At 46.1% G+C, this 16632-nt stretch overlaps 1 protein-coding gene across 6 annotated transcripts in view; it reads right to left on the reverse strand.

The window, feature by feature from the left end:
• The window catches only part of gabrg3 (gamma-aminobutyric acid type A receptor subunit gamma3), a 506296-nt gene that overhangs the window by 440434 nt on the left and 49230 nt on the right, over positions 1 to 16632 (reverse strand). For all 6 annotated transcript variants that reach the window (XM_062975361.1, XM_062975360.1, XM_062975359.1 and 3 more), the window contains one exon: positions 6248 to 6315. In XM_062975361.1, coding sequence (XP_062831431.1) covers positions 6248 to 6315 — 68 coding nt within the window. The remainder of the gene's footprint in view (positions 1 to 6247; positions 6316 to 16632) is intronic.

The following is a 16632-nucleotide window of genomic DNA, read 5'->3' on the forward strand; positions in this document are numbered from 1 at the left end:
TCACCCGAAGGGACTCAGGGCGGCTCACAATACAGTAGAAAAATAAAACATAGCAATTAAAACAATCAATTTAAAACAATCCAATAAATACATTTAAAACAGTATAATAAAATACTTAATCCATTCGTCCACATAAACCTTGCACGTAAACCTTAGTCCGGACCGAGTTAAAGCCATCATAATTCATTCATTAAATGCTTGTTCGCAAAGCCAGGTCTTTACCTTTTTTCTGAAACTCAGAAGGGATGGAGCCTGCCGGATGTCACTGGGGAGGGAGTTCCACAGCCGAGGAGCCACCACCGAGAAGGCCCTGTCCCTCGTTCCCACCAGCCGCACTTGTGAGGCAGGTGGGACCGAGAGCAGGGCCTCCCCAGACAATCTTAAAGTTCTCATGGGCTCATAGGAGGAGATACGTTTGGATAGGTAAGTTGGACCGGAACCGTTTAGGGCTTTGTAGGCCAAAACCAGCACTTTGAATTGGGCTCGGTAGCATATTGGCAGCCAGTGGAGCTGACGCAACAGAGGAGTGATGTGCTCCCTGTACGCCGCTCCAGTTATAAGCCTGGCTGCCGCTCGTTGTACTAATTGAAGCTTCCAGGCTGTCTTCAAAGGCAGCCCCACGTAGAGCACGTTGCAGTAGTCCAAACGAGCTGTAACCAGAGCGTGGACCACCGTGGCCAAGTCAGACCTCCCAAAGAACGGGCGCAGCTGGTGCACAAGTCTGAGTTGTGCAAAGGCTCCCCTGGCCACCGCCGAGACCTGGGGTTCCAGGCTCAGCGATGAGTCCAGGAGAACCCCCAGACTGTGAACCTGTGTCTTCAGGGGGAGTGCGACCCCGTCCAACACAGGCTGTAACTCTATTCCCTGTTCAGCCTTACGACTGACCAGGAGGACCTCTGTCTTGTCTGGATTCAATTTCAATTTGTTAGCCCTCATCCAGTCCGACACACCGGCCAGACACCGGTTCACGACCTGAACAGCCTCCTTAGTGACAGGTGGGAAGGAGTGACAGAGCTGGACATGATCTGCGTACAGATGACACCGCACCCCGAAACTCCGGATGATCTCTCCCAGCAGTTTCATGTATATGTTGAACAACATGGGGGACAGTACTGACCCCTGCGGGACCCCACAAGTCAATGGTTGTGGGGCCGAGCAGGTGTCCCCCAAGGACACCATCTGGGACCGACCCTCCAGGAAGGACCGGAGCCACTGCAGAACAGTACCTCTGAGCCCCATCCTGGCAAGGCGCCCCAGAAGGATACCGTGATCGACGGTATCGAAGGCCGCTGAGAGGTCCAGCAGAACCAGCAGGGACACACTCCCCCTGTCCAGTTCCCGGCGTAGATCATCGACTAAGGCGAACAAGGCTGTCTCGGTACCATGCCCCGGCCTGAAGCCAGACTGCGCCGGATCCAGAAAATCAGTGTCAACCAAGAATGCCTGGAGTTGTGCGGCCACCACACGTTCCATGACCTTGCCCAAAAAGGGTAGATTGGAAATAGGCCGAAAGTTCTCCAATTGAGTGGGGTCCAGTGATGGCTTCTTCAACAGCGGTTTGATCACAGCCAATTTGAGGCTCGCTGGAAAAATGCCTTCCTGAAGGGAGGCATTCACCACCACCTTCACCCACTCAGCCAACCCCCCTCTGGCTTCCTTTATCAGCCAGGATGGGCAGGGGTCTAGGATGCATGTGGTAGCCCTCACCTCTCCAAGCACCTTGTCCACATCCTCAGGCTGAACCAATTGAAAAGAATCCATCAAAATAGGACAAGCAGGTGCTCGTGTTACATCCTCGGAGACTGCCGTTAATATGGTGTCAAAGCCGGAGCGGATCAGAGCGACTTTGTCCGCAAAGAACCGAGCAAATGCTTCGCAGCGGGCTGCCGAGTTGTCAGGGATCCCGTCTTGGGCGATGGGATTTAACAAGCCTCTGACAACCCGGAACAGCTCCGCCGGACGGTTCTTTGCAGACGCAATATTAGTTGCCAAGAAAGCATTCTTTGCAGCATCTATTGCCGCGGCATATGCCCTAAGGTAGAGACACAGCCGTGTTCGGTCTGATTCGTTCCACTCTGAACGCCACATGCGCTCTAGTTCCCTCTTTTTTCGCTTCATCGCTGCCAACTCCTCAGTAAACCAAGGAGCTGGTTTAGCTCGGTTACTCGAGAGGGGACGTTCCGGAGCAATTGTGTCTACTGCCCTAGTCATCTCCCTATTCCAGAGAGAGACCAGGGCATCAACAGGATCACCAACCGAGGCGGCGGGAAACTCCCCAAGAGCCGTCAGGAATCCATCTGAATCCATAAGCCTCCGGGGGCAGACCATTTTAATAGGTCCCCCACCCCTGCGGAGGTTAGGAGGTGCATTCAGCCTAAACCTGATCAGGTGATGGTCGGTCCATGGCAAAGGAGCAATGGTAAGCTCCTCCACACTGCCACCTTCCTCCCATCCTTGGCAGAAAACCAAGTCAAGTGTGTGCCCCGCTCTGTGGGTGGGACCAGATACCAATTGGGACAGCCCCATGGTTGCCATGGAGGCCATGAAGTCCTGAGCCGCACCAGTCAGGATGGTCTCAGCATGGACATTGAAGTCCCCCAGCACTAAAAGCCGCTGGGACTCCAATGCCAGGCCCGAGACCACCCCCGCTAGCTCAGGTAGGGAGACTGTAGTGCAGCGGGGTGGGCGGTACACTAACAGAATCCCCAATCTGTCCCGGTCACTCACCCTCAGGTGGACACATTCAAACAAGGTTGACTGCAGGATTGGGCACCTGATCAGGGGGATAGACTCCTTATAGACCAGTGCAACACCGCCTCCCCGTCCTCCGGATCTTGGTTGGTGCTGCATGGCATAACCGGGAGGACAAAGTTGGGTGAGATTGACCCCACCCGCCTCATCCAACCAGGTCTCCATTATGCACGCCAGGTCTGCCTGTTCATCCAAGATGAGGTCTTGGATGATTGCTGTTTTTCCATTTACAGACCTGGCGTTCAACAGCACCACCTTTAATCCGGAGGAACCGCCAACCTGGGTATCCAAGTTTACCATATCAGGAGGCCGTTTTAAATCTACAAGAAATCTCTTCCTCTCCCTAGGCTGAATCAGTTTTGGCCTCCCTTTCCCGTATCTCCCCCTCCCCTGGATTACTTCTATGGGGGCCCCTCGGCTAGTGGACATCCTCCCCCCCCTCCATGGCCCCTCTCCCCTTCTTAAACTTAAATATGGTAGACAGACATGTATATACATTCAGCTGATAATTTAGATATATTCTATTGCATCATAGTGCAGATTGAGTCTCTCTTATTCATAATGTTTGGGGACAGACGTTCGTTGGGTTTTGGATGTTTTTTCAGTCTGGAATACTTGTATTTGGATATATATCATGAATGGGGGAAAGGGGGAGCTGGTCACATGCCCAGCACCCACTGGGGTTTCATCAAGCAAACCTGAGGGCGCAATGAGAACAAAGGGCAAGAGAAGAGGACCCCACTTACACTAAAAAAAACTAAACCTCCCAGATGCTTCCCCAACTGTCAGTATGCTTTCTCCAACTTTTAATAACATTACTGGAAAGGGGAGGGAATATCTTCTCATTTCCACCATGAGTCTTTTTCATTTACTCTGGACTGAATACAGTCAGCTGTCAGTAGGGTCACTGCATGCTTAGCCTCACAGCTGTTTGCAAGTAACTGCATTGCTGTGCACTGCCATTGGCAAGGCAGAAGATGAGTAGAGAAGTGTCCAGGAAACCTGCTTTGTACAGGGGGGTGGTTTGGATTTGGGAATATTTCAGATTTCCTAAGACTCAAGACGAATACTTTATTAATCTGTTGTTGTGAGGTAGTATCAAAACCAATGGTCTATGCAAATATGTACTTATAAACACAAATAATAATCAGAAATGTAACAATGTTAGTACACTTCAGCATAACAAGAAATAAAAGATTCCTGTAAACTCATATGCTCCTGATGAAGTGAACTAGAGTCCATGAAAGCTTACACTAGAAATTTCTTTTCTGAATTAGTTTCAAAGATCTCATAAGTATTCCCTGATATCTTTACATAAAGATAGCCCCCAGCTATGATCCAAAACCAACTCTTGTACATTACCACTATTCCCTAACTAGAGATATAGTGCTCTCTTTATATTGTGCCCACAGTTCCTAATCTTGTCATCTGGTTGCAGTACTTTATCCATCAGCCCTATCCTTGCAAATGATTTGCACCAGCTCACCCGCCCGTACTCAGAATTGTGCACTACTCAGACTATTGATGGTTGTTAGATGTTTGCTTTATACTGTATTATGTGTGGTTGTTTTACTGCTAAAATTGTTTTTATGAATTCTGTTGTGTTATATGTTGAACTCAGGCTTGTCCCCATGTAAGCTGCTCCGAGTCCCTTCAGGGAAATAGAGGTGAGGTACAAAAATAAAATAGTAATAATAATAATAATAATAATAATAATAATAATAATAATAATAATAATAATAATTGTTATTATTATTATTTGTACTGCTAGATAACATCTACAGTTCTAGGAAAATGTAGCTGAGAAAAAGCCCTAAAAAACAGAATGGTCTCTGAATAGATGTATAGAAAAATGCAGTATGAAAAGATAGCAGAAATTGTACTTAGTACTTGGTGCATAATCGGTCATACAAGCTGTTTTATTTTTGTAGCAATCCAAACAGAAGTTTAGGAAGAAATTGAGTACTTGATTGTACTTTTTAAAAAAGATAAAATATATTCATTGATTAAGTACTGAATACCATTTGAAATTATAAAGCTTAGAGCAATGAAACAATAATACATAAACAAGAAGAATTCCAATACATTTACAGCAAAATTTCAAAAATCAAGATTATCAAAACAAAGTTTAGCTATTCTCCTCAAAGACCTTGCAGAATAAAAAGCTCTTGGTGACTAATCTCCTAAAGACCAAGAGGGGGCCAATTTTGCGAAGCCTTTGGAACAAAGAATTGCAGCTTGATTTCAGTGTGCAAGACAATCAAAGGAAAGCTAAATCACTCCCATTGCATCTGGGAAGATTTATTTGGGACCACAGGTGTATCTCAAGAAACAGTTAAAATCATTTTAATTCCATTTTAATTGTCATTGATCCTATCATGGAATCTTCGGGTTGATACTTTGGTGAACTGTTTATTTATTTATTTACAGCATTTATATTCCGTCCTTCTCACCCCGAAGGGGACTCAGGGCGGATCACATTACACATATAGGCAAACATTCAATGCATTTTAACATAGAACAAAGACAAACAAACATAGGCTCCAAGCGGCCTCGAACTCATGACCAGAGTGATTCATTGCAGTTAATTGCAGCTGTCTTGCTCTCCTGCCTGCGCCACAGCCCGGGCCCTGCTTAGAATTCTCTGTAGTAGTATTGTAACTACTTAGAATTCTCTGTAGTAGTATTGTAATCCATTTCTTGAACTACAGATCTCTCCACATGATGGCATTAAATTGATTTGAACTTCAACTCTTGGGAAACTTTGGGTACCTTTTTCATATATTTTAAATACTTCTACAAATCCCAGTATTCTTTCAAATAGAGCCATGACAATTAAGATTATAGGAAAACAATGTAGGTTGCATAATGTGGATATATCTCAAGTGTTTCTTGAAACATCCTGTGTGGTCAAGCCTGAACATGATACCAACACCTGCTACAGTTGCAACTTGTTAGTCATCATAACATAGTTGGGCTTCCAAAAGATACCATGCCAGCAGTAGCAAAACACATCAAAGTCCCTTTTAAATGTAATAATTAAAATCATAATCCTACACAAAAGTATCTGGGAATAAAGCCCATGGGACATAAAACTGATTAAATGCCATGCTGTTAGTTTGCATAACAGTTATTTTCTCAGATCAGCACATTCTCTTATCATTGCTCACAACTTCACAGAACGGATGAATGTATTTTCCCTAGCTATAGTATAGAGAACACTATGTCAGTTCCATATTTCCAAAGAGAAACTGAATATTCATAATCAACAAGAATTTTGTGACAGACACATCGCAGCACGATATTTTTGAGCATTCTTTTTTCCCCCAGGAAAGGGACACACAATTTTTAGGAATGCAGAACTGCATCAGAGAACAGAACAACTTCCACAGCTATAACTCTTCACTGCATCTCCTGTTTCAGATAAATTAAAGCACTCAGATATTGATGCTACGAACAGCAGTGCCAATAAAATCACTGACTGTGAGACACTTACCATATTTATTGATGACACTGGGCCAATGCTATTAACATAGATGTCAACATCAATGACAGTAGGTTTCACTGAAAAAGAAAAGGGGAAAAACAGTATTTAATATTGCACCAGAGACAAAAAAGAGAATTGCATAAAGCATTTTTCTAATCAGTGTTCAAATCTTTAAACCTGTTTTGAAATAAGGTCACAGCACAGGTGGTATTCCCTCCCAAGGACCAAGGTGAACCATTTTCAAAGCCTTATCCTTTAAAAGGAATGGTCTTGGAAGTAATGCATGTATATATATTTCAATCTATAGTTCCTTCCTGCTCTACTTGATATAAGAAACTGGAGTATGCCTTCAAGTGACAAAGACCAGAAGGTTATCTAGATCACCAGAAGGTCTGCATCTGTGACTTAGCCATTTCTTTACCATCAGCCAACTCCTGAGTCCCTCAGTCAACTTGCACCTGTTCCTGTCCATTCCTCTGGAGGGAAGGGCCTGGAAATACATCAACTGCCTGGAACAGAGAAGAATCTGTGTCATGGAAGGATGTGAGGACATGCCAGTCAGAAAGCTGATCAACAAACGTCTTCCAACTAGCCAAATAGGGCTAGGTCTATTGCCAGCTAGTGAATAAAGTGTATGATACTACTGTCGGCACGTGTGCTTTCTTTGGAAGTCAAATAATGATGTTCTCATTAATTTCATAGGAAAGGAATAATCAAAAATGGTTTTGCCAGATTTTTCCTCTAAAATTTAAACTATAGAACCTGGCATTCGCTGATAGTCTCTCATTCAAGTATTAGCCAGAGTTGACCCTGCTTAGTTTCCAAGATCAAATAGAATTTGGTGCATTTGGGATGTTTAGACACAGACTCCAACAAACACTTCCACAGTGGGGTTGAATCATAATTGCTTTCTCCATTTCATGAAGTTATTTAAGGGAGAATACATATGAGAGGTGGAATTTGGGATACATTTTTTAAAAAGAAGCCTTCATTTTATGAGGACTTGTCCTTTATTGAGATCATCCCATCACTGCTTAAAAATGAGAACCATAGCACCACATATTCTGAGTGGAGAACACAGATTACTATTAACTGCTCCAAGAAGCAGTAATGTCTTGCACGCACACACACTCTCTCGCTTTGCAGATGAAAAGTTATTTTAGACAATGAGTCTGTTAGTCTTCATAGACCTTTTTAAGGCAAATAAGGGGGAAATAGTCAATAGGAAACCTCTTACATACAAATCTTGGCAAAGAACACCTATGATAGTTTGCCTTATGGTTGCCATAGGTCAGAAATGACTTGAAGACACACCACCAACAACATCATAATCAACAACAACAACAGTAAGTGCCTCACACAACAGTTTGCATTTCAGTGGTTGAAATGATGCCAGGAAATGTGTTGACGAAGGCTTTCATGGCCATAATCACAGAGTTGTTGTGTGTTTTCCTGGCTGTATGGCCATGTTCCAGAAGCATTCTCTCCTGACATTTTGCCCACATCTACAGCAGAAATCCTTAGAGGTGTGAGGTATATACCTTACAACCTCTGAGGATGCCTGCTATAGATGTGGGCAAAACATCAGGAGAGAATGCTTCTGGAACATGGCCATACAGCCCAGAAAACACACAACAACCCTGATACCAGGAAATGTATTTCTTTAGGGCTAAATCAGTTTGGTTGAACAAGCTTGGTCCACCTGCTCATTCCCTATATATTCATTTTACTGTACCTTTCAGGACAGAGGTAAAAATCTCATGGCCCTCCAAATATTGCTGGTGGGCTGATGGGAGCAACAATCCAACAGCATCTGGAGATGTTGCATAATTCCCATCACTGATTTAGCAGTACAACCCTATCCTTTGTAATTTAGCCAAAAAAACTGACGTTCCAGTGTATTCAAGGGAGCTTATTATTAGGCTAATGGATTCAGGTTTTCAGCAGTTAAATACACTTTGTAATTGTTTTATATCCATGTTCCCAATGTAACAACCAGTTTAGGGGACACACAGAGACTGTGAAAAAAAAAACCCAGTCCCCATTTATTGGCCAACAGGAATCTGTTCCCCCTTCAGTCAGGAAAGAGCAACTTATTATCCCATCTTGAGTGGCCTTTGAGTAGGAGGGAAATTGTGACAGAGGTCCTGGTACAGTTGCACCAAGGATCTCCCACAGGAAGGAGTGGAAACATTAGCTAACTGCTTCCTAATTGAGAGGGGAAGAGACTCCCATCAAACACAAGGGCTGCTGCCCAGTAAGTAGGGACTGAAGCAATCAGGGTTCACCAGCTCAGTGTAATTTGTAGCTGCAATTCGTATGTATTTCTACAGCATAATATTGCTGGTCAGTTAAAAAAAGAGAGCGCACAGGCAAAAGAAAAGGAGTCAAGAAGGTGAAATACTTAGGACGCCAAAGCTTTTCATCTAAGGCAATTCAATACTGTTAAGAAATATTTGCTATACAACCACTTTGACTAGTTAATTGAAGTCAGAAATTCAAATTCAATCTAAATTTAATGACCATGCATTTCTAAAACTTGACGCATTTAGCAGTATTTTTTAGAGATCAGTCACAGCTATAACCACAGGGTTTAAAAAAATAAATGATCGAGTATCCAGAATTTCATGTTCAAGTAATTTTATGGCATTAAAGAGCAGTTGCTCTCAGACAATTTGGAAGAGTTAATTAAAATCAAAAATTCAAATTGAACCTAAAGAATAGGCTTGGATGAATTGGAGCTCTGGCTTCAGCAATCAGAAAAGGAATCTCTACTTGGCTGAACAAATACAGCTGATTAATGTAACCCTGATTGTACTGCAACTGAAAACAAAATGGCAATCTTGCTGCTACTCCTCTTCAGACTTTGATGTTGCAAAATGAAATAATAGAGGGAACTCTTAGAAAATTATAATAGATGTAATTTTGGGACATATTACATAGGCCAAAAAAAGCACAGAGCAGTAGAGCTACTGTTCCTACGAGCCTTCTAATCTTGAATAGGGACAAAGCAAACTTTTTGTCAAATATTATTTACTAGCTTGGGGACCCGGCGGTTATTCGTAGACAGCATTGAGTTGTTTTGGATGTTTTGAATGGGCCCATTTGTGCAGATCTGTGGCTGATGGGGTTTTCAGTGGGAGGCAATTTGGGTGAAGGTACTGCAAATCCCATAATCCTTTGTCCATCCTCCCACAAACTGCTGCAGGGTGTAAAGTGTGTCATCTGGGATATGTGTGCTGAGTTTGGTTCAGTTGTGTCGTTTGTGGCAGTTGCAGTGATCTCAGGAAGTGAGTGAAGGTATTGCAAATCCCATCATCCATGGTCTGTTGTCCCCCAAACCACATCAGGATGTAAAGTGGGTGAAAGGGAGTATGTGTGGCAAGTTTTGTCTTTATCAGTCATTGTTGTGGGTTGCTGTGGTCTCAGGAAGTGAGTGAAGGTACTGTAAATCCCATCATCCTTGGTCTGTTGACCCTCAAACTGCAGGAGGGTCATGTGGGGCATATGTGTGATGATGGTATGGTTATGATGCGTCATTGGATAGAGTAACAGTGGACAGCGGAAGGGAAAACATTTGAAAGTACTGCAGATCCCATCATCCATGGTCCATCCTCCCCCACACCACATCAGGGTGTAAAGTGGGGTACATAGCATCTGTGTGCCAAAATTGGTGTAGTTGTTTCAGTCATGCACGTCTCAATGGTCTGTGGGAGGTGAATCAAGGGAAGGTACTGTAAATCCCATAATCATTGGTCCATCCTCCTGTGATCGAGGTGACCACCCCCCCCCAGGACTTTGTAAAAGATAGTTCAAAAATCAAGACTTTATGTTCTATATTCCATATATTTATAGTAGAAGGTGATTGAGACTTTTTACTGGAGTTTACTGTGGTTTACTAAAACTCTGCACTCTGAGGCAAGAGATAACAACTTCATGAATTGTAAAATCATGCTGCTAAAACTCCACTTTTATGAATTTCCATGCTGGGTTCTCCAGATGTTATGAACTTCGTTCTTATCAAATATTTTCAATTGTTTATATCATTCATGATTCCCCTTTATGCAATGTAACTCACTTTTATGGATTCTCCCTTATTTCCATGAAATCTATCTATCTGCCTATATGTATTTGTACTCTTTGGGATCCCCGGAAATTATGTATTTTTCCCAGCATGGTTTATATTCCAACTTTATTTTATTTTTCATTTTATTTCATATAATTGTCAAAGCATGAAATCAAATAGGAAATATTTTGAACTCAACATGAACCCCATTTCCTATGACCCAGGCTTCCTTTCCCAAAAACAAAAGGATAATCTGCCACCGCTAAATCCAATCAAATTCAAATTGCATGGACAATATAGGGCTTGAGTCGCCGAATTCGGAGTGTTGACCTAAAGGTGATTCGCCCCAAGGCAAACATTGTCATAGCTCACCCAAAGGAAAATCCAGGACACCTCAGGAAGGCGCCCTGCAGAGCCTGTCAATATGGCTCATCACCACCCATCTTTGCTTCCATCTCTGACACCCCAAGGCATATCTAAGATCTGTATACGTGACAGGAACCCGGACATCCTTGATTGCTGCCATTAATAAAATAAGCACCCTTTAGAAATCAATCTAGCAGGACTTAATCCTCTGGTTCCTGTCCCCGTCACCTCATTGTTTCACTAATTCCCGCCTTCTCTCTCCTGATTGGACCTAGTAGAGACGTAAGGCAGCTTCCTATTGGGCCAACGAAGCGAGGCGGGAAACAAAAGCCCGCCTCGTTCAACCTTCTAGCCTATCAACGATCAGATAGGCGGGGAAGCAGGGCGGGAAATTCAAAGGGCTGTCAGACTGAAATTTTGTATAAATATGGCTTTATTTTGATTGTATGGCACTACTAGTAGACTGAATGATCGCTACTAGAGTCCTCTTCAGCTGAATTGCTCAATAAAGACTCCTTGGCGGATTTTCCTTCAACTTTGGCGGACCTTCTTCATTTCGGCTTCAGGTTGTATTGCGGCTCATATTTTCCTATTGGCTCCGCCAAGGTCCGTTCTCTCAGGACCGGATCGGGTCTCTCCTCAAGGGCCTCGATCCCCTAAAACGCGGTCGACAACACTCCTCCAATTGGTACCAGGATGTAAAGGGGGTCACGGGGGCTCTGTGTGCCAAATGTGGTCCAGATCCATCACAGGTGAGCACCACAGTGGTGTGTGGGAGCTGAAGCATTTGAAACTACTGCAAATCCCATCATCCATTGTCCAGCCTGCACCAAATGGCACCAGGAGATAAAATGGGTCATGGGGGTTATGTGTGCCAAGTTTGGTCCTAATCTGTCATTAGTTAGAGTAACAGTGGTCTGTCAGAGACAAAGTGTTTGAAAGTACTGCAAATCCCATAATCCTTGGTCCATCCTCCCCCAAACTGCTGCAGCGTGTGAAGTGTGTCATTTGGGATATGTGTGCCAAGTTTGGGTCTGTTCTGTGATTCGTGGCAGTTGCAGTGGACTCTAGAAGTGGGTAAAAGTACTGGAAGTCCCATAATTCTTGGTCTGTCCTTCCCCAAACTGCCCCAGGATATAAAGGGGGTCATGGAAGTTCTGCGTGCCAAGTTTTGTCCAGTTACGTGACTGGTGGGCATCGCAGTGGTCTGTGGAAGGCAAAGCAATTAAAAGTACTGCAAATCCCATCCTCCATGGCCCATCATCCCCCAAACGGCACATAAAATGGGTCATGGGGGTTATGTGTGCCAAGTTTGGGCCAGGTTCGTCATTTGTGGCAGTCACAGTTGTCTGTGAAAGTGGAGCCAATCAGAACGCTGCCACATACTCGCAAACAAACATTGACTTTTATTATATACTAGCTTTGCCCGGCCACGTGTTGCTGTGGCTTATGGGAATCATTTGTTGGCCAGGTGGAATAGCAGTGAATAGCCTTGCAGCCTCAAAGCCTGGCCGTTTTCTGGAGTAGCTGGAGTCGCACCCTCAATCCAAGAGCCGCTGTGAAGCCTGGCTACTTCCTTTGTCAGGGAATCCTTGTTTGGCCAGAATGAACTGCACTGAATAGTCTTGCAGCTTCAAAGCCTGGCTGCTTTCGACACAGGACATCCTTGCTAGCCAGGGTGAATGGGATGAAGTAGCCTCGTGGCTTGAAAGCCTGGGGGTTTTTCACCTATAGGAAATCTTGGTTGGCCAGGTTGAACACCACTGAATAACCTTGCTGCTTGCAAGCCTGGCCACTTTCTGCCTTGCAGAATCCTTGGTTGGCCAGTTTGAATAGCAATGAATAGTCACAATGTGGCAGGTATGAATGCTGCAATTAGGCACCTTGATTAGCATTTAATGGCTTTGCAGCTTCAAAGCCTGGCTGCTTCCTGCCTGGGGGAATCCTCTGTTGGGAAGTGTTAGCTGGGCCTGATTGTTTCCTTTCTGGAATTCCCAATTTCCCTGCTTTCAGAGTGTTGCTCTTTATTTACTGTCCTGGTTTTAGAGATTATATTGTTCTGTATTATTATACCACAGTCATTATTACATATTATATTTATAATCTTACTAGCTTGGGGTCCCGGCGGTGCCCGGGTTATTAGTAGACGGCATTGAGTTGTTTGGGGATGTGAGGAAATATCACTTAAGTTTGGTCCAGATCCGTCATCAGCTGGGTTCAGTGCTGTCTGTATAAGGGTGAACTACAACTCCCAGAGCCAAAGGAGAATCACCCCAAAACCCTGCCTGTATGCTCAGTTGGGCCTGATGAGGCAGTGTGCCAAGTTTGGTCCAGATCCGAAGTTGGCTGGGTTCAGTGCTGTCTATATAAGGGTGAACTATAACTCCCAGAGCCAAAGGACCTAGCAACCCGAAAGATAGTTGCATCTATCAAGTAGGAAATAAGGTACCACTTATAATAATAATAATAATAATAATAAAACTTTATTTATACCCCGCCACCATCTCCCCAACGGGGACTCGGGGCGGCTTACATGGGGCCATGCCCAAGACAATACAATAGACCATAACATAATACAATTAAATAATACATTACATAAAATAAAACAGTACAACATAAGATCAAAACAGCAATATAACACGAGCGGGCCGCATGAATACTACATTTAGAAACTAGATTAAAAATTAAAACTCTGGGTGAGAAAGGGATCAGAATAAAACCTCGAGGGACGGGACATCAGATAGTGAACCAGTCTAGAGGATAAATATCGGGGGGGAGTAGCATAGAACATTTACTCTCCGAAAGCACACCGGAAGAGCCATGTTTTTAAATCTTTCCTGAAGGCTAACAGGGTGGGGGCTTGCCTGATTTCAATGGGCAGCGAGTTCCACAAGCGAGGGGCCACCGCAGAGAAGGCCCTCTCCCTTGTTCCTACAAGGCGAGCCTGAGATATAGGTAGTGGCGACAGGAGGGCCTCCCCCGATGATCGGAGAGGTCGGGCAGGTTTATGATAGGAGATACGGTCACGAAGGTAGGCGGGTCCCAAACCGTTTAGGGCTTTATAAATGATGGTCTGCACCTTGAATTGGGACCGGAAGATGAACGGCAGCCAGTGGAGCTCCTTAAACAGGGGAGTAGATCTCTCCCTGTAACTCGCCCCCGTTATTAGTCTGGCGGCCGAACGTTGGACCAGCTGTAACTTCCGGGCCGTCTTCAAGGGAAGCCCCACGTAGAGCGCATTACAGTAGTCCAGTCTAGAGGTAACTAATGCATGCACCACCGTGGTCAAGTCAGACTTCACGAGGTATGGTCGCAGTTGGCGCACAAGTTTGAGTTGTGCAAAAGCCCTCCCGGCCACCGCCGACACCTGCGCTTCAAGCGTCAGCACTGAGTCCAGGAGGACCCCCAAACTGCGGACCTGTGATTTCAGGGGGAGTGCAACCCCGTCCAGCACAGGTTGCCACCCAATACCCCGATCCGACGAGCGACTGACCAGGAGGGCCTCTGTCTTGTCAGGATTGATCCTCAGCTTGTTCCTCCTCATCCAGTCCGCCACAGCGGCCAGGCACTGGTTCAGCACCCGAGGAGCTTCCTTGGAGTCAGGTGGGAACGAGTAGTGGATTTGTGTGTCATCTGCGTAGAGATGGCAACACCCTCCAAAACTCCGGATGACCTCTCCCAGCGGTTTCATGTAGATGTTAAAAAGCATGGGGGATAAAATAGACCCTTGCGGGACCCCACAGGTCAAAGGCCAGGGGTCCGAGCAGGTATCCCCCAGCTTCACCATCTGGGAACGGCCCTCCAGGAAGGACTGGAGCCACTGCAAAACAGTGCCACCGAGTCCCATCCCGGAGAGCCTCCCCAGAAGGATACCATGGTCGATGGTATCGAAAGCCGCAGAGATGTCCAGGAGAACCAGCAGGGTCACACTCCCCCTGTCCAGTTCCCTGCGGAGGTCATCCACCAAGGCGACCAAAGCCGTCTCAGTGCTGTACCCAGGCCTGAAGCCAGACTGCGAGCGGTCCAGAAAATCAGTGTCATCGAGGAACTCCTGGAGCTGCGTGGCCACCACCCGCTCCAGAACCTTGCCCAAAAACGGGAGGTTGGAAATTGGTCTGTAGTTGTTACATACAGATGGGTCTAGCGAGGTCTTTTTTAGTAACGGTTTTACCACCGCTTGCTTAAAACAAGATGGAAATGACCCCTGACCCAGGGAGGCATTTATTATAGCCACAAACCAATCCAACAACCCCTCTTTGGCCTGCTTAACCAGCCAAGAGGGACAAGGATCCAGAGCACAAGTGGTCGCCCTCACAGACCCAAGAATCCCCTCCACGTCATCCGGAAGAACAAGCCGGAAAGAATCCCACAAAATCGGACAGACAGGTGCCTCGGTTACCTCCGCTGGAACTACAATTAAGCTGGAGTCCAACTCATGGCGTATCTGAGCAACTTTGCCTGCAAAGTGGTGCGCAAAATCGCTGCACCTAGTTGCCAAGTCATCAGGAAGCCCCTGGGTCTCAGGAGGCCGCAGGAGCTCCCCAACAACTCGGAACAACTCCGATGGCCTGTTGGCCGCAGACGCTATGCGGGCAGTCGTGAAAGCTTTCCTGGCTGCTCGCAGAGCCACGGAGTAAGCCTTAATAGCGGCTTTAGCCCGTGTTTGGTCAGACACATCCCGAGATTTCCTCCAGATGCACTCTAGTCCCCTCCTCGCACGCTTCATCACAGCCAGCTCCTCAGTGAACCAAGGAGTCGACATGACTCTACGCAGCGAAAGAGGACGTTCGGGAGCGATCGTGTCAAGTGCCCTTGTCAGCTCACTATTATAGCGATCAGCCAGGACATCGACAGGATCGCCAGTCTCCAGAACAGGAAGATCCCCAAGAGACCTCAGGAGTCCATCCGGATCCATCAGCCTCCTGGGGCGGACCATCTTAATGGGTCCACCACCCCTGCGGAGGTTAGAAGACACGGCGAAACTCAAACAGATCAGATGATGGTCAGACCATGACAATGGAAGAATATTTTGCTCTTCCACTCTGACTGTCCCACCGTCCACAATGAAGACGAGGTCCAGCGTGTGTCCCGCCTGATGTGTGGGCCCAGATATAACTTGAGTCAGCCCCATGGTCGTCATGGCAACCATGAAATCCTGAGCTGCACCTGTCAAAGAGGTCTCGGCATGAATATTAAAGTCCCCCAAAACTATGAGTTGTTGGGAGACCAGGGCCGAATTGGAGACCACTTCTGCTAGCTCGGACAGAGAGACTGCTGGGTCGCGGGGTGGACGGTACACCAGCAGAATCCCCAAGCTGTCTCGGGCTCCCACCTTCAGGAAGACACACTCAAACCTCGAAGACTGCGGAACGGCGCATCTGATCAGGGCGATGGACTGCCGAAAGATCACCGCGACTCCTCCTCCCCGCCCCCCAGCCCTGGCCTGCTGATGCACCCCGAAACCTGGTGGGCACAGCTGAGTGAGATTCACACCACCCTGCTCGTCCAACCACGTCTCGGTGATGCATGCCAGATCCGCCCCCTCATCCAGGATCAAATCCTGGATAACAGCTGTTTTACCGTTGACGGATCTGGCGTTCAAAAGCAGGACCTTAAGGCTGGGAGGTCTGTCCTGAAGACTACCACACCTATTCCTCTCCAGGGTCGCAAAAACTCTGTTGCGCTTCTCCCTGGGTCGAAAGTGACCGTTCTTCCTTCTCCCCCAAACCACCTCAATGAGACCCTGCCCGTGGAAACCCTCTCCCCCCTGGAGAGATGACTGATTGAGGTTGCCCATTGAAGGGGATAGTCAGCTGTCCTGAGATAGAAAATCATCAGCAATACTTGGTTGTTTAAAGGAGGGGCCTATCTCCGCTGGTGTAGGAGGAAAGGAGTCATCTAACAGATCATCATCTAGCGTGGGAAGGGGGCTAGGCACTAATGATGTCTGAGAACGGGACTG

Source organism: Anolis carolinensis, chromosome 3 (assembly GCF_035594765.1).
Source record: "Anolis carolinensis isolate JA03-04 chromosome 3, rAnoCar3.1.pri, whole genome shotgun sequence".
Lineage (NCBI taxonomy): Eukaryota > Metazoa > Chordata > Lepidosauria > Squamata > Dactyloidae > Anolis > Anolis carolinensis.